The 19,261-nt window shown below is 43.2% G+C and overlaps 1 protein-coding gene across 5 annotated transcripts in view; it reads right to left on the bottom strand.

Moving 5' to 3' along the window:
• BLNK (B cell linker) overlaps positions 1-19,261 on the bottom strand; it is a 388,622-nt gene that overhangs the window by 99,970 nt on the left and 269,391 nt on the right. For all 5 annotated transcript variants that reach the window (XM_075352283.1, XM_075352284.1, XM_075352285.1 and 2 more), the window contains 3 exons: positions 9,515-9,567; positions 9,358-9,398; positions 4,921-5,053 (listed from right to left, as the gene is read on the bottom strand). In XM_075352283.1, coding sequence (XP_075208398.1) covers positions 4,921-5,053; positions 9,358-9,398; positions 9,515-9,567 — 227 coding nt within the window. The remainder of the gene's footprint in view (positions 1-4,920; positions 5,054-9,357; positions 9,399-9,514; positions 9,568-19,261) is intronic.

The following is a 19,261-nucleotide window of genomic DNA, read 5'->3' as shown; positions in this document are numbered from 1 at the left end:
ATCGCAGCATTCAGGGGGTTAAACTGCCAGGAGTGGTGTGGGCACCGCTCCAATAAGTGAGAACTGGGTCCCTGCTGTAACATCAGTCGGAGACCCAGCAGCGATTGGGGGAGTACAGTGCAGGAAACCCCGCGATTGCCATGACTAAAAAAACTAGAAAAACACAAGTCTGCTACATGGGCACAAACCCTAAAGGGGATCTGCCAGGTTCTCCATTCCTTTATTGAGGTGTTCCAATACGGTTTTATACAACTGTATATTTTTGAGTAAAACAAACTTATACACAGCACCTCGCTGTTTGCTAATAAACTAGGATCGGTCCACCGATGCAATTTCTCCCTGAGACTAGTCCGGGTGCAGTAGCTGCCATCATACCCCCTGCATGTGATTGATAGTCATGGCCCTGCTGGCGTCTTCACACTTTGCACCTCTGTTTTCCAGTCACAGCTCTGTTCCTGTGCCGCCCCGTGCTCGGCTGCAACCGAGTCCGGACCTTCAGTGGGTGACTCGAGGGTCTCCGGACCCGGGGGTCCTGCGGTCACTCCGACCAAAAAGGGGTTGGCGGTTTGGGGATGTAGGTGTATGGCCGGAGCCGTGTTTTAAGTTTGTGACGCCACCCACGGAATGTGGTGAATGTGGTCACCACCGCTGCAGTTACGGGGCACCCGGGGGAGATGGTATGCAGCAAGTTGTTAACCCCTCTGTGGGCAGGGATGGCCCCGGGACCCGTTGGGGGTGTTTTGGCGGTGCAGGGAGATGGGCAGCCGGAGGGCACTGGTGTACTCACTATTAGAATGAAACACTCGAGTCTCTGGTAAACCAAGATGATGGTGGTCGGTGCCCGCAGCCGGCTGCAGTCGGGTTCCCCTACCCGGTTGGTGGTCTCTGCCTTTCTCCTGCAACTGTTTGAGTCGTTGGACTACCTGCGAATGCAGTGTCAAGAGTCCGCTCCCCGGCTTGTGAATGTCGGAAGAGCCCGTTTGCCTGCAGACGCTGGCCCGTAGGATCTCTGAACCTTGCCGGTGGCTTTCTATCCCCCTCGTTGGGCTGTTGTCTTCTATGAGGGACTTTGGGTGGGAAAGGACCTAAAGTCCAGACAGCAATCAGTTAATTAACTCAGTCCAGTAGTTTCTAGACCTCGTTTCAGGGTCTGAGTAACCCCTCCTGTGCTCCGGTTTCCAAGTCGGTTCTCCGGGTCAGTACCGGCGGGCCACTACCCTGTCCCTGTCCACCACGGTTCCACCGAGCCATCTTCCCGGCTCCTGCAGGCAGAGGCCTCCATATGCCTCCTAGCCAAAGGTTCCCGGGCTCCATCCCTGGCACCTGTCAGTCTGTCACAGGCCTGTCACACAGACCTGACCTCCTCCACTGCACTCTCAAACTTCTTTGCGAACTCAACTGAATTGTTTGTGTTTTTCCTCCCTCAGGCTCTCTGAACTCCTCAGTGGGCGTGGCCAACCTGCCTGGCTCCGCCCCCTAGTGTGTTCATCCAGCACTGAGCGAGGTGACTAGGGTTTTATGTGGTTGGCTGGTGTTACCTAGTGAGGGGACTGGTGTTGTGCGGGGCGCTATCTGTGACTACCTGGCTTATCCAGGGCATCACATTCCGCAGTGGGCTACTTTCACTGTTGTGGCAGAGATTCCGGGAGGAGCATAAAACTGAAGACGATGCAGGGACTGTCAATCACTGTCGGGAGCGTCACTGCAGCTACGGAACCCCAAGAGACAATGCCCCAACCGCACTATTAATTTTACTTAAATATATTCAGTTGTATAAAAAACAACCAAAACATTACTGACACTCCTGAATAAAGGACTGTGCACAGTCTAAAAGCGTTGAAGGACCTGACAACACTATAAGAAAAAAATTACCTATTGATTGATTAAATCTGTTTCTGTGTTACATGTATATTTTTTTTCAAAGTTTTTTTTTTAATACATAACATTTAGGGAAATAAACCCCCACAAAATTAATAACCTTGCAAATCTCGTACTGGCCACTAGGGATTTTTAGAATTTTACTTCTTGTCCGTTCAGAAAGAGGTTACAGCAAGGTTCCTTATCATCAGAGGCCGGATTACAAGGAAGGGTAGCACCTCTAAAGACAGCTGATGACACAGAATCCACCAATCATAATGGTCAATGTCACAGCTCCTTCTGCTCCCCCTTGCTTCACAATCACCTTTGCACATGCTCATTAGACACATCAGTACAAATGTTACTTGTGGCTAATGTACATGTGCACTTCCTGAAAGAAGACGTGTTAGACTTAAAAAAAAAACAAAAAAAACTCCTTAGTGGCGGGGGTGAAAATTGCAAGATTTGTTTTTAATTATTTTTATTACAGATTGCGATATGTAAAAAAGAAAAAAAAAATCATTTAATAGAGATCTGTTTTAAATGTTAGGTCATTTTCAGATACCTTCCCTCTAAAAGGTTTTATTAGGAATTCAGCATTGATGATCTGCACAATGAATTTGAATCTCCAGGTCTTTCGATAACACTGGTCAATACAAAAAAAATCATCAGCAATGGCAGTATGTCTGTTTTATGGAGTTTGATGAGCTGATTCCAAAAATATTCTTAGCTTTGCTCTATCACAAACTTTCTGAGATAGAAGTATTTTTGTTATTACAGTTCTTACGTTATTTCTGCATTTTCAATGTATGCTGGCATTGCTGGGCCCCTCTTGTGATATGATCAAGTTTTTTAAATGGTTTTCGTGACTGGTTGAATATGAGGAAAGTGGCTATGCCATTTGCTGTTCCCATGATTTGGTAAGAACCCAAAAACCATAGTGATGACTGCTACTTTTGTTTTGTCAAACTGAAGGGCTTTTCTACAAAGAACAAACATAATATTAATTACCCTGAACTTGAATCTGCGATTAGGCCAGTTCCTATACCACTGTTGTCTGGATTGGATGAAAACAAAATAGAATATGAAGACTATGGCACTGAAGCTACTGGCGAAGACATGGAGACCACAAGTCAAGAGGAGTATGTACCTGATGGAGCATCCAGAACGCTTTACTCAACATGAATTAAATGATCTCATCAGAGACCTTTCATTGCCAAAAGATAAAGCTGAACGTCTTGCATCTAGGTTGAAACAGAAGGATCTTCTTCATGATGATGTCAAAGTGTGTTATTACCGAAACAGAAGTAACACTTTAAACACAATTTTTCACAGCTGATGGACCAATGGTGTACTGCAACAACGTGAATGGCCTCTCTGAAGAGCTGAATCAAGAGTATTTTGTTGCAGGTTGGATATTGTTTATTGACTCATCCCAGAGAAGTTTGAAAGCAATGTTGCTTCACAATGGAAATATCAAACCATTAATCTCTATTGCTCACTGATGTCATCTAAAGGAAAGTTATGAAACTCTATTAGTTGCTTTGGATTCTATACAAATAAGCTTCAGCAAAGGAACATCTGTGGAGATTTGAAAGTGATTGGTCTGCTAATGGGAATGCAAGGAGGTTTCACAAAATATTGTTGCTTCTTGTGTTTATGGGACAGTAGAAATACAGTAGAGCATTATGTTCGTCATGATTGGGGACAGAGAAACATCTATGCTCCAGGAAGAGACAATGTTCAGCATAATCCTTTAGTTGCTCAAAGAAAAATCTTTCTTCCTCCACTACATATAAAGTTGGATTTATTAAAAACTTTGTGAAAGCCAAAACACAAATTCACAAGGGTTCCAGTACATGTCACAGTAATTCTCCAGCATGTCACCAGCAAAATTGAAGGAAGGAGACTTGTTTGTCCTCAGAGAAGAGAGCTTATGAGAGATGATGTGTGTGAAGGAACTCTAAATGACAAGGAACTGAGATCTTGGAAAAGCTTCAAGTGGATCTATGAAAACATCTTAGGAAAAAATAAATCTTCAGAATTTGTTGAAGGTGTTGAGGATCTGCTAAATGCAACCAGTGTCTTGGATATCTCTGAAAATGCACTTTTTGCATTCACATTTAGATTCCTTCCCCCCAAATCTTGGGGATGTAAGCAATGAACAAGGCGAGCGGTTTCATCAGGACATTAATGGAACACCGCTACAAGGGTTTGTGGAATGACTCAATGATGGCAGATTACTGTTGGATGTTATATAGGGACAGACCTGAAAAATCGGATCAACGACAGTCTAATGTCAGCACTTTTAATTTCTGCTCATATTTTGGTTTTTATTTTGCATGTGAAATTATTTTGGTTTAATAAAAACTGTTTTATAAGGTGAAGCATTTTTTTCTGATATGTAGATTACGGTTTTCTTAATGTCGCCAGTATATTTCCTATACCTTATAATAATGATGCTGCTCCACGTAAACTGTACGTGCTACAAAAAAACTATATATGTTTTTTAAATCAGGAGAAAAAGATAATTCAGAAAAGTACAAAGTCACCTGCGATGATTACAAAAAAATATTTTTTTTTTATAGACCTGTGTAATCAGAACTAAAAAAAAAAATAAAAAAAAATAAATAAAAAATGGGGGCCATGGCGTTATTCAGATAGAGTGACTGTGGCTTGTGCTATTCAGCTGAACAGGACATGATGTAGGACCTGGCACAGCTGTGAGTGCCCATGAGCCTATGTGCCAGCCTCAGATAAGACGTGGCACTTTCAGGATAGTCCACCCTTCATGAGTGATGGAGGCATTCAGCCAGCACATAGGGAATCACATTTTTACAATGGAGTGAAAATGGGCAGAAAATATGTATAGTCTCTGGTTTTAGCTTTCAGAAGGGCTGCCAAGAAGGAAAAGTAATAAAAAGGTATTTACTAAAGTAAACAATGACAGATTTACAATACATTCATAAGTAATTGAGCAAGGATAATATTGGAGAAACATCCCCATAAAACACCAAATAGCTTGCATAAACTTTGCACTTAAATTTTTCTGATTGTGCATACCTGCGTATTCATTGTTCCCCATCATCATCTTCACTGGTGGTGACACATGGTTCTCATTCGGTGGAGGTTCATAATTGTCACCATCATCTTCTGTAGGATCACAATGTTCATCTGGGCTGTCATATTCACTTCCCTTAAAGACCAAAAAGTAAGATTTTAAATGCAGAAGGTTCACCGCGATAAGAAAAACATGGCTGCTTTCTTTCAGGAACAATCTGACTATGGGTTGTGTGTGGTATGTAGCTCAGCTCCATTCACCTCAATATAGAAGTATGCTGTGGATAGGAAACGCAGATAGGGTCTTATCTGGTGGGATTTCACAAGACAAAACGGGTACTCACCTGTAGAAGTTGTGCCAGTCACAACTCTTACAAAGGCATAAAATGGCGTCTGCTGCAGCCGCGGAGTGACGCGTTACAGATGTGGAAGTAGGAAACCGGCATATGCAGCGCTGACATCAAACATCCAGAAGTTGATTACTTTCTATGTTATTTAATCAGGTCTCCGCGTTTCAGAGACAATTATTACAGAAAAGTCAACCTATTTTCTGTAATAATTGTCCTGAAGAAGGAGGCTGCATCCTCCGAAACGCGTAGACCTGATTAAATAAAAGAGAAATTAATCAAGTTCTGGATGTTTGAGGTCAGCGTGGCATATCCCGGTTTCCTTCTTCCACATCTGTAACCATTCAATTCAATGGCGTGATAAGGGGTGGGGTTGAGTTACAATAGCTGGCAACCCTGACCATGCGTTGTTAGGCTATGTGCCCACGCTGCGGAAAATTTGCAGAATTTGCCGCGATTTTTTCGCGGAAATTCGGCCGATTTTTCAAAAATCCACAGTACAGCGAGTCCCCAGCCATTTCTATGGCATTTTGGAACTGCTGTGCCCATGCTGCATTTTTTTCCGCAGCGGAAATAATGCGGATTTCCCTGCGGACAAATCTACAGCATGTGAATTATTCCTGCGGATTTTTCCGCAGGGTCCCATACTTACCTGCCTTGATAGAAGACACCGGAGTCACTTCCTCCGGTGCAGAGGAGCGCGGTGGAGCCAGGAGCAGGAGGTGGGCGGGGCCTGCATGAGCTCCAGTCATGTGACAGCCGGAGCTAGTTCAGGCCCGCCTACCTTCTCCTGCAATGTGCAGACAGACACGGCCAGAGAGGGAAGGGCTGCGTGATGGAGGTAAGTATGAACTCCCCGATCACGCCAGCACTTGTTCTGCATTGAGGATGCAGTGCCAAAGCCATGGCACTGTATCCTCAATGCAGAATGACCGCAGCATATCCGCAGGACATTCCGCAGTAAAACCGCAGCATGTAAAGAGAGAAAGTTGTGCTGTGGTTTTCTGGGAGCTCCTGGGGTGCCCCGTGGGCACATAATCTTAATGTTCCTGAACGAAAGCAGCCATGTTTTACAAACCCTGGACAACCCCTTTTAATAATCAGAAATCGAGATCCTGTCAATGAGCAGCCAAGAAATTCTGGAGTAATGTAATAGAATTATTACAATACTGTAATGTTCTTACAAATCTAAGACAAGAGATAAAACCAAATGTTGAAAAGTACCATAAATGATAATAGCAATCTATATGTATAACACAGGTGATTTTCTAGTACCGTACTAATGATATCTTTAAGTAAGGCTAAGGGGTGCTTTACACGCTGTAACATCGCTATCGCTACAGATATATCGTTGGGGTCACGTCGTTAGTGATGCACATCCGGCGCCGGTAGCGACATCGCAGCGTGTAACACTAATGAGCGACGATCAACGATCGCAAAATCGTTCCAAAACGGTGATCGTTGACACGTCGCTCCTTTCCTTAATGTCACTGCAGCCACCGGTACAATGTTGTTCGTCGTTCCTGCGGCATCACACATCTCTGTGTGTGACACCGCGGGAACGACAAACATCTCCTTACCTGCGTCCACCGGCAATGCAGAAGGAAGGAGGTGGGCGGGATGTTACGTCCCGCTCATCTGCGCCCCTCCTCTTCTATTGGCCGGCCGCTTAGTGATGCCACAGTGACGTCGCTATGACGCCGAACGCACCTCCCCCTTGAGGGAGGGATTGTTCGGTGGTTACAGCGACGTCACTGAGCAGGTATGTGCGTGTGACGCTGCCGTAGCGATAATGTTCGCTACGGCAGCGAGCACCAAATGTCGCATGAGCGACGGGGGCGGGAGCTATCTCACTCGACATCGCTAGCAATGTTGCAGCATGTAAAGTACCCCTTAGGCCCTGTGCGCATACAAATGGTATGTTTCTTCAGCAAAACAAGCACCCTCTGGCAGAAAAATGCACCTGTTGCCGTAAAATGTTTAAAAAAACGCATGTGGTTTTACCATGGTTTGGTGCGTTTTTTCCCTGCGTTATGTCCCTGCATTTTTTAACATTGTCAATGGCAAAACACAGGGAAAAATGTAGGGACCTGCAGAAAAGAAGGGACATGCTGCTTATTTTTGCTGCAGAAAATCTGCAGCAAAACCTGTAAGGAAAAAAGAAGCAACATGCGCACAGCATTTTGGATTTCTCATAGACTTTGCTGGGGAAGGACTGCATGAAGCCTATGTACAAAAACTGCATCAATTCTGCAGCAAAACCGCAGTGTGTGCACATGGTCTTAAGCAGATCTAACAGGATCAGTAAGTTTTATTGCTGTACCCTCTGTTACCTTGTTGTATGCTCCACAGAATACAGAACGAGAAATAACTAGTCAAGCATATGTAAATACAAACTGCATATGCCCTGCTTCCCCCTCCCACCTCTCAGTGCTGGCATCAGTGATAGTGAATCTGAACTGAATTTGCACTGCTGCCCCCACCCATATCCCCTCCCACCTCTCAGCAGTGATAGTGAATGCACTGGGAGGTGAGTGGGGGGGGGGGGTGCAGTGCATATGCAATTGTATTTACATACACTTGACTAGGGTGCAGGAGACACTGAATTCTTAGGAGCCTACAGCAAGACAACAGAAGCAGCTGCAGCAATAAAAGTAAAGCGGGCTTTACATGCTACGATATTTCTAGCAATTGCTAGCGATAGCGTACGCAAAAGCACCCGCCCCCGTCGTGCATGCGATATCGTGTGATCGCTGCCGCAGTGAACATTATCGCTACGGCAGCGTGACACGCACTTACCTGGTCGGCGGCGTCACTGTGACTGCCGAACAATCCCTCCCTCAAGGGGGAGGTGCGTTCGGCGTCACCGAGACATCACTAAGCGGCCGGCCAATCAAAACGGAGGGGCGGAGATGAGCGGGATATAACATCCCACCCACCTTCTTCCTTCCTCATTGCGGGCGGGATGCAGGTAAAGTGAGGTTTCTCGCTCCTGCGGTGTCACACACAGCGATGTGTGCTGCCGCAGGAACGACAAACAACATCTATAAACAACCATTAACAAATTTTGGATTTAGGATGACCTCTCCATGGTGAACGATTTTCACCACGTTGGAGGACGTTTAAGGTCGCTAGTAAGTGTTACACGCTACGATACCGTTAATGACGCCGGATGTGCGTCACTAAAGACGTGACCCCGACGATAAAACATTAACGATATCGTAGCGTGTAAAGCCCCCTTTACTGAGCCTAAAAGGTCTGCTGAAGCCCTATTTAAAGATATTAGTATTGTACAAGAAAATCACCTGACAAATTCCCTTTAAATATGCAGTGAAATGTCACTGACACTCTTGAACCTGGGGATCATATTATGGCCAACCCATATCAGCTCTACCCATCACCAGTGTCACCATAGACTGTTAGTTTCCCGTGCACCTGCAGCTCTAATGTATGCCCTAGTTACACATGGAAAACTGCACTGTAAAAAAAATAGTGTGAATGTTCCCCAGAGGTTTGGTGAAAGCAAACAAAAAGCCATTCAAATAGCCTCTCTCAGATATCTGGGACTAGAACTTAAAAAAAGACCAAAAATAACATGGGAAAACCAAATTTAAAAATAAGAAACACAAAATAAAAAAAAATATATATTCATTTTGTACTTTTTAAATTTATTCCTAATGAAGTTTAATAAATAAAAAAAATGCTTAAAAAAAAACAAAAAAACCTACACGGAAAAAATCGTCACTGCGTGTCAAAAAAAAAACCCCAAGAAAGAATTATTATGGTAGCTGATAAAAAAAAAAAAAGACAATAAGAAGCAATGTAAGATGGTAGGAAATATTGGGATATTTTTAAAGTAAGTACGTTTAACTCTTTTTTTTTTATTTTTTTTTTTACAAGAAGCAATAAAAAGTATTTTAGAGGTTGGAAAGTCCCTTTAAAATTATTTTTTTTTTTAGAACATTATAGGATATTTTTATTGAAGGATGACAGGGCTTTTACTGTAGGATGGATACTACTAGTTTCAAAAATATTTGCAATTACACCCACTTCTAAGACAAGTTTTTACTACTGTAGGTATTAATGTTCTTACACAATCATCAGACCATTCGTCATCCTCTTCCCCGGGTGGGCCTGTAGGTAAAAATCAAAATATGTTGCACCAAGAATAAGAAAAAAAGAAAAAAAAAAACCAAAAAATAGTAAAAAAAAGCAACATATAATGTACAGTATGTAAACATTTCTATTACCTGTCTGGTAATCTCTTCTCGGGACAGTCGGCGGTGGAGCTTGCTTTGTTATTCTACAAAGAGATGAAATTAATTAAAAGCAGTAGTTACAGCAAATAAAAAAAAGTGTCAAAAGGAACATAAAAACATAGAAAAGCAAAATTATAAGGTTTAGACCAAGTGCTGGACACACTGTATACATATACAGGATATGTATAATGCAGAGCACATTGAGTAAGTGGTTAGTATCAGAGGTGAAACTAGAATAGTAAAAGGGTATGGTTACCAAAATAGAAACAAGTACATTCAATGGTGCTAAATTACAATGTTTAAAATGTTGCAGTATTGATGATAAGGGTCTACTACAATATATTGTTTAAATCAGGCCCAAGCTCTATATGACATAGGGTTAGTGCCATGACGTGAGGCTTGGTAGCCCCAATTCTCCAGTAGAGTCTTAACTATAATACTATTGGTCATTTCATATGGACCAATAATTTGGACCTTCCTAGACTTCAGGGCCCAGTTGTACCTACAACCTATCCACTATCTATAATTACTCCCCTAATTATTTCTTTTTTTTATGCCATTTCTAAATGTTCTCTTGGAGACACCATGCAACGTTTTGTCTGCCATATTGATTGCAGAAATTACCTCTTGTAATTATATGTCCCATGATGTCTTGCCCAGGAGGACGCACGTTACACGAGTCTTGAATGGTGGCCCGAATAAAGGTGAAGATGCATCGAATTCAATATAGTCATAAGAAGCGTCCGCTCAAGTTCACAAAAAAAGTACACAAACTGGACAGTAGAAGATCAGAAATGGGTGATTTTTCGGGAAAGAGAGGCTTACGGATCAAGAAATTGAAGGATCTGTCAAATTCGGTGGCAGAACCCTGATGATAGGGGATGTTTCACAGCCAAAGGTGTTGGATACTTGGCCAGGATCGATAGGGGTCTCAATGCTGAGCTACAGTATATGTGAGTATCCTACAAGATTTGTTACTCGAGTACTATGGGTATGACAAGAACAACATAGTGTTCTAAAAGGATAACAATCTCAGCATACATCCAGATTGGAGAAGAAATGGTTCAAGGTCAATGAAGTAGAGATTCTGGATTGGCCTCTTATTTTTTATTTTTTTTTAGGGCTGGGCCCAATTAGAATTTCTGCTATGGGGCCCCATGATTTCTATGTATGCCCCTGGTATAAGTAATAACAGAAATCTACTTTAGCCTGTAGCTGTAGTACATTTTTGACTTTGGCACATGACAGCCTCAAAATGTACTCTGGTTTCATTACATAGAGTATACCTATTAAAGAGGTTGTCCACTACTTTTACATTGATGGCCTATCCTTAGAATAGGTCATTAATGTCTGATCGGCCGGGATCCAACACCCAGCACTTCCACCAATCCGCCGTTCTCAGTCCTGGTGGCGCCAGCAGGAAATGCTCAGTTCCGGAGCTGTTCCATGTTCTGATTGTGGCCATGGCCGGGTACTGCACATCCTTTTTAAGCAGGTGAAGAAAACTAAGCAATTTTTATCAATGTATTTGATCAGATTTTCATCAGTGTTTGCTCCTTGCGTACGTTTTTACCCATCAGTGTTGGTCTCATATACCCCCCCCCCAAAAAAAAAACAAAACAAAATGCTGAGTGTCTCCTGCCCATTACATTATTAAAACTGGACAGCACATGATTTGCACACTGATGGCATCCATGTGCTCTCCTTGATAGATTTGTATGGGTGTTTTCCACTGTAGCTGTGATTGAACAAAAACAGACTTGTCGCCATGATTTTTTGGGGTCATATGGTCCACGAGAAAACATTGACATTTGAACAGCCACATAGAATATGTGTTCTTATAGTTTATCCATGAAAAAGGGACATAAGGAGGCCTGAGTTAAATCTTTCAGCCTGGAGTTCAAACCATTTAGCTCACAGAGAATTTCCTAGACGGGATACATTTTAGCTAATCTTCAGCTATGAAACACATATGTGCCACCTCGGTGCATTCCGGGGTGCTCGGATCCAGGGTGGTCGTGGCTCAATGGGTCCGGACCCAGGCTCGGCTAACACTCCAATCCTTGAAAGGAGATATTTACAGGGGAGAAGTTCGTGACGCCACCTGCGGGTTGCGGTAATGGGAGTACCACCGCTGCTGGAGGGAGTACCGGGGCAGATGGTGTGGGGCAGCAAGGTGTCAGTCCCTCCGCAGGTAGGGAAGGCCCCGGACTCTGGGGAAGTTTAGTGGTTAGTTGGAGGACAGGGTGCAGGGATCAGGGTACTCACTGCGGTAGTCATGGTGCTGGATGAGGATTATAAAGTGGACGCACACACTGTGGTAAACCAAAGTCTCTGTGCACTGCTGCCACTGCGGGGAGCCCATCCAGGTGTCCGCTCCCACCGGTGTTACTTGGTAATCTGGACCCTGCATCCGTGCAAATTTTAGTTGTCTGTCGTGGCCCTTTGGCTTGAAGCAGTTAGGGCCCCGCTACCTATGTGTAGTGTAGCTGTGCTCTTGATGGCTGGCACTTGTGATTTCAGTTGGGTTGCTTTATATGGAGAACCCTATCCCCCGCGTTGTGCTGATGCCTTCAATCTCTGAGCTCTTAGGGAAGTTCATGAAGATACTCTCCCTCCCAGGTTATCAGGACGGATGAACCTGCTCCTGACCTAAGGTCCTGTACCCCGCCGTGCTCGGTACCAGTCAGTTCTATTGGGGTTCTGATGCCGATAGTCCTCCAAGACTATGTCTGTCACACCCTTTTCCAATGTCACTGCTACCGGTCTCAGACTCCTGTGGTCCCGGACCACCGTCTGCGACCCAACCTTGGTCTCGCTCCCCGGGAGCCACTACTCGCAGCTCCTCACTCTTTGAGGGCTCTCACTCAACTCTTCTCTTCCTCCCTCCCACCAGTCTGCCTGTCCCCTAGGTGGGTGGCCCTACTCCAGCTTGACCATCCCACTAGTGTGTCTGACAGGTTTGATGTGAGGTGTGGTTGGGATTTGTGTTTCTGATGGAGGTGACACCGGTTATTGGGAACCTGGAAACATGGGGTTGGTTCCTGCACCCTGGGGGACAGGATGTAGTTCCCTGTACCACCCTGATATAGTCAGGGGCGCTACACATATGTTCTAGATTAACTAATAGTAAATATTGCAAAGTTGCAAAAAGTTATTACATCTTGATTAAACGTTATTTATCTAGAGGGCATCTGTCACATTGAATATGAAGTCTGCCCAGTGGACAGCAGGTAATACAGTGGGAAAAGCTGAGCAGACAGATTTTACAAGAGTGTGAAAAAGTGTTTGCCCCTTTCTTGACTTTTTATTCTTTTGCATGCTTGTCACACTTAAATGTTTCAGATCAACAAAGAAATGTAAATAAGACAAAGATAACACAAGAAAACACAAAGTGCAGTTTATAAATAAGGTGTTAATATAAATGGGAAACAAAAAACAAACCTACAGGGCCCCGTGTGAAAAAGTGATTGACCTCTAAACCTAATAACTGGGTGGGCCACCCTTAGCAGCAACAACTGCAATAAAGCATTTGACATAACTAGCAATCAGTTTTTTACAAACGCTCTTGAGGAATTTTAGCCACTCATTCTTGCAGAATTGCTGTAATTCAGCCACATTGGAGGTTTTCCGAGCATGAACCGCCTTGTTAAAGTTATGTCACAGCATCTCAATCGGATTAAGCTCAGGACTGACTAGGCCACTCCAAAGTTTTGATTTTGTATTTCGTAAGCCATCCAGAGGTGGACTTGCTGGTGTGTTTTGGATTATTGTTCTACTGCATAACCCAAGTCCGCTTCAGCTTGAGATCACAAACAGGCAGCCAGACATTCTCCTTCAGGATTTTTTGGTAGACAGCAGAATTCATGGTTCCATGTACCACAACAAGTCTTCCAGGTCCTGAAGTAGAGAAACAGCCCCAGACCATCACACTACCACCACCATTTTTTACTGTTGGTATGATGTTCCGGTGTTCCTTTTCTGAAATGCTGTGTTACATCTGCTGTAAAAGTAACGGAACATACACCTTCCAAAAACGTTTGTCTCATCAGTCCATAGAGTATTCTCCCAAAAGTCTTGGGGATGATCAAGATGTTTTCCGGCAAAACTAAAATAAGCCTTTAATGTTCATTTTGCTCAGCAGGGGTTTTCATCTTGGAACTCTGCCATGCAGGCCATTTTTTCACAGTCTCTTTCTTATGGTGGAGTCATGAATACGGAACTTGCTTTATAACCTTTTCAAGACTGATAGATCTCGACTACTTCGTTTATAATTTGTTCCTGAATTTCCTTGCATCGCGGCATGATGTCTAACTTTTGAGAATCTTTTGGTCTACTTCACTTTGACAGGCAGGTCCTATTTAAGTGATTTCTTGATTATGAACAAGAGTGGCAGTTATCAGGCCTGGGTCTGAAAGCGAAATTGAACTCAGCCTCCTAAAGATGTGATAAAAAACAGTTAGTTTATGGTTTTAAGAGAGGGGGCAATCACTTTTTCACACGGGACCCTCTAGGCTTGGATTTCTTTTGTCTCTTAATAATAAAGACCTTAATTTATAAACTGCATTTTGTGTTTATCTTTGTCTTATTTATTTTGTGTTTTTATCTTTGTCTAGTATTAATTTGGTGATCTGGAACATTTAAAGGGAACCAATCACCAGGATTTTCATATATAACCTAAAGCCAGTGCTATACTGGCGCGATCAGGCCGATTCTATACATACCTGTAGTGGTCAGCTCGGATGCTTAAGATTTAAAATCCAAGAAAATAAAGTTTATAAAATTGTCAGTTTCTTGAGTGACAGCAGCTGAGGATAATATCTGAAAGGGTATTCAGAGTTATCCCCCCTGTTAGAATTAACATAAGTATTATACAATCGATTTAACTTTTCACTAGCAGGACCTGTGCTGAGGTCATACCCATGTGACCAGAAGGGGTGGGGCCTCAGCAAACAGAAAAACGTTGCTTCCCGGCATCAGCTTTGTTGGTTGAGGTCCCGCCCCTTCTGGTCACATGGGTATGACCTCAGCACAGGTCCTGCTAGTGAAAAGTTAAATCAATTGTATAATACTTATGCTAATTCTAACAGGGAGGGGGGGGAGAGTATGAATACCCCAAAGATATTATCTGATCCTCAGCTGCTGTCACTCAAGAAGCTGCCGATTTTATAAACTTTACTTTCTTGGATTTCAAAACCTAAACATCCGAGCTGACCACTACAGGTATGTATAGAATCAGCCTGATAGTGCCAGTATAGCACTGGCTTTAGGTTATATACGAAAATCCTGGTGATTGGTTCCCTTTAAGTGTAATAAAAATGCAAAAGAACAAGAAAATCAGGAAGGTGCAAACACTTTCACGCAACTGTATATATAATTTTGTGAGAAACTATTCAAAAAGAACTTGTCAGTTTTCATTTTAATTAAGCTCAATTTGGGCTTAGGAGAAGAGATGAGCGGACCTGTGGAAGTTCGGGTTCTGCAGGTTCAGCCGGACTTCAGATAAAGTTCTTTTTGGAAGCTGGACCTCATTGGAAGTCACTAATTGGGCAGTTTGACTCTCTGCCCACATACAGCCTGAGTACTTCAGGTGGAGGGAGGGTGAGGATTTTCATTTTTTTTTTATTTGTACACACTACATCAGATAAGGCGAGCCCAGGGCGAGCCGTTCAAACACCACAAGTAGCTCACACTGGGCAGAGCACCGAGCGTACCAGAGCACAGCGATGCTCGAGCGAGTGGATTTGCATATGTTAAGCACCCGAACGCCAAGCTCAAACATTGATTTTTTGTAAAGTCTGTGTTTGGTAAGAACACCGAACTTTAAAGTCCTTGTCCACTCATCTCTACTTAGTAGTCTTTTCTAGTAGGTACGCTGCTGGCTACCAACTTCTGATTGTATCTTATAGACTGACATTTACACATTGTGTAAAAAAAAAAAAAAGATAGAATTCTGCAAAACAAAAAAAAAAATGTTTTTATTTAACGTCCTTCAGCTCGATCTGGAGCCATGGTGACTTGATAGATGAACACTCTGTAGTAAGATCGATTTTATGCAAGCCTAGATAGGGTATTCTCTGCCATTATCGTCATAGTATCAAGCCACCGGGTTGCTGGTCTTCCACTTTGCCTTGTTGCATCTATTCTTTTGACCATGATGTCCTTCTCCAGTGATTACTCTCTTCGTATGTGTCCAAAATAGACAAGTCTTAGCTTCATGATCCTTGCTTTGATTGACATGTCTGGCTTGATTTGTTCCAAAATTGTTGATTCTTTTTGTCATCCATGGTATTGATAACATCCTTCTTCAACACCACATTTCAACGGTGTTGACTCTTCTTCGGTCTTGTTTCTTTATCATCCAGATTTTGCAACAGAAAAATCAGACTATGTATGAGCCGTCTGTTTGTTACCATTGAAATGTTCCTCGATGTGAAAAAACGTATTACCCCTCTTTCATACCCATTTTGGTTATAGAGCCAAAAACATTTTCTGATTTTCATGAATTGGGTTTTTTGGCAGTCATGAATATTTCTTAATGTTAGGATTCTGTTCACCCATTGTGACATACAGTATGTTTATAATGGAAGCCAAAAAGTGTGATGTGATGGATATATTGGCTTACAATGAGGTTTGTTGGGTCATGTCATGATTGTGTCACTGTCTCCTTTGTTTTATCATAATAAAATGTGCTGCATAGTTGACGGTTCATAATTTTCTCTTCAAATGTCTCCAGATCAGGAACCTCGGATGCTGATGTGCACTCAGACTTCCTAATGGTAGACTTTGCAGTCTATGTAATCTAGGCAAGTCTTCCTCATTCCTTGCATTCACCAATTTGAGTAACTGTTTATAGCATTTTCCTAGAAACCCTCATATCTGCTGTAATACTGTGGGCACTTTTCTGTTCCTTCTGTGAAATTTTTGTGATCCTGCTAAACAGGAAAAACTACAACATGGCAAATATAGTGATTGTAGAGATTTAGGCTCTATGGAGATATCGCTGTTCACTTGATGAACTAAGAATTGTTGTTGTGCCAAGCATTGAATACAGGTATACACAAGGCTTTGAGGAGCAAACAATGGAAAGATGATGGCTCAGCGCAATAGAATGTGGTGGAACATAGATACCAGTCAGACGGTGATGCACTTTTTTTCTCTTTTGGTTAAATGGCTTGTTATTTTGCTGGAAGGGTTGTGTATAAATATAAATTGAGTCGCCATATACTAAAATCCATAACATATTTTTACTTTTTTCTTCGTTAACTGATCCGTGTGAGGACATGTTAATTGTGGGATAAGCTCTATTTTTCAGTGGTACCATTTTGGTGCTCATATGGAAGAAGAGAGTTAGTGCATAACAGACCTCTGCAAATAAACAGTCAAAGAGTATAAGGAAGACAAAAGTACAGAACTATGTGAATAGAAACTGGAGGACCAAGCTTATGTTCCAAAGGAGAAGGTATAGTAAGGGACAAGAGGTCAAGTGACAGCTGTGTCACAGCTAGGGAGTATAAAAGCCCAAGAAGGCAGAGTAGAGGACGAGTTGATGCCTGGGCCTGTGGTAGGGCAGACTTGTGAAGGCAGCCAAGCACAGGTCAGACCACTGAAGTGAAGCCTGAGCAAGGAGGAGTGATCCAATTAAGAAAGAGACAAGTGGTCAGGACAAGTGGTCAGAATGAGAACAGAGATACTGTACCAGAGTCGAGAGGCCCGATCCAAAGGACCAGAAATGAGAGGCCAAAATCGAGATACCAGAGATGAGAGGCCAGAAACAGAACTGAGTGACCTTAGATAAGAGGCCAGAACCGAGATACCAGAGACAAGTGGCCAAAACCAGAACCAAGATACCATAGAGAAGAGACCAAAACTGAGATACCAGAGACGGATGGTCAGAACCAGAGCCGAGATACCAGAGATGAATAACCAGAATCAGAACCAAGAGATTGGAGATGAGCAATAGGAACCATAACCAAGAAAATGGGACCAGAGGAGTGTGAGCAGAGCCAGAGCTGTGAGAGGTGACAAGACAGAAAAAGACCAGCATTTGTGTGAGCATGCGACTTGAAGGGTAGAATTACAGAATATAGGGAACCAGAGTTGTGCAATAGAGGATGGAAGTGTCCAGTTTATTGAGTGATAGAAGAGTTTCATTGATAAGGGTCTTGCAGCCTAATGGTGAAGCACTATTGGGGCTGTAAAATAAAGAATATAGTTAATAATAAACATTGTCATTATACTTACAGGTCCTGCGACACGTCCTGCACACTATCTCCCGCAGCTTCTGCTTCCGAGTCCGATCATCGCTGTGCCCTCCTGATAACCACCACTAACTAAAGGACCTTCCGTGACATCATAACCATGTGACCAGTTAGGTGTGAATTTTGTATTACCGTGTTGGTTACGGACTGGTCACATGGCTATAATGTCATGCAAGGTCCTATAGTGTCATTGGATAGGGATGGGCGACCATGCTCGCCGGTACTCGGTACTTGCCAGAGCATCTCAGTACTTGAGATACTCGGCGAGCGCAGAGTACCGGCGAGATGCTCGGGCACATGCTCGGCTCCCCCTCCCTGCATATTGGCACTCTTTACAGAGTCAGCCCACATGCAGGGATTAGCTGCCACACACTGTAATGCCACAGCCGATGAATAGCGGCGCCAGGAATCAGGTGATTGGAGATCACTGTTGCTATAGTAACCCGGTCATTAGGTTACTGTGGCAATGGTGGCAGCGGTGATGTTACCGCTTACCAACCCGCAGTCTCTGCTCACTCATTGAGTGATTAGACAGCACGGGGAGCAGAAGCATTCTTCCTCCCCACCCATGCTTTCTGATATAGCAGAGCTAGATCGGTGACAGAAGACCAGGATCATGGAGGTGTGAGAGGGAGTAATAAAGATGGAGTCCCTAAGTGTTTCTGTGTATTTATTTCTAATAAAGTATTTTTTCTCTGTGTGGTGTCTATTTTTTTAACCCTTTATTGGAGATTCTTAGTGCCGGGTGAAACTTGGCCTGACATTAAGAATCTCGGGCTTAATATCAGCTGGTAAAACAAAGCTGGTATTAACATCTTATTACCCAGCATGCCACCCGGCACAAAGGCTGCTGGAAGAGTTGGATACAGCGCCAGAAGATGGCATGTCTATGAAAGCGCCATTTTCTGGAGTGGCTGTGGACTGCAATTTGCAGCGGGGGGAGGGGAAGAAGGCATGGGCCACCCTGCGCTGTGGATTCCAACCCTCAGCTGCCTAGTTGTACCTGGCTGGACACAAAAATTGGGCTTAAAAAATTAACATGATTAAAAAGTTTATTATTTTTTTAAATAACAAAAAAAAAAAAATAAAAAAAGGGCTTCCCTGTATTTCGATTGCCAGCCAAGGTATAAATCCACGTCTGCTTTATGTGAGAATCAAAACGCAAAACGTCAATTAAAGTACGTCAATTTTAAAATTAATTTATTTTCATACAACTATATAGTGTATATATATATACTGTACTATATTCTGAGGAGGCTAGAGGGGTTGACCTTGGAGGAGGGGGTATTACTGGTGACCATGGATGTCGAGGCCCTCTATTCCAGCATTGATCACCGCGATGGACTTGTGGCCGCCCAGTTCTTTTTGGATTCTAGTAATTTGGACCAATCTCTGTCCGGTCTGATTATGGAGTTGTTGGAGTTTGTGTTGACGCACAACTTCTTCGTTTTTCGGGACCGGTTCTTCCTCCAGCGGC

The sequence above is a fragment of the Anomaloglossus baeobatrachus genome, chromosome 5, assembly GCF_048569485.1.
Source record: "Anomaloglossus baeobatrachus isolate aAnoBae1 chromosome 5, aAnoBae1.hap1, whole genome shotgun sequence".
NCBI classification, from domain to species: Eukaryota; Metazoa; Chordata; class Amphibia; order Anura; family Aromobatidae; genus Anomaloglossus; species Anomaloglossus baeobatrachus.
Note: the sequence above shows the minus strand (reverse complement) of the source record. Positions and strands in the feature narration are given on the sequence as shown.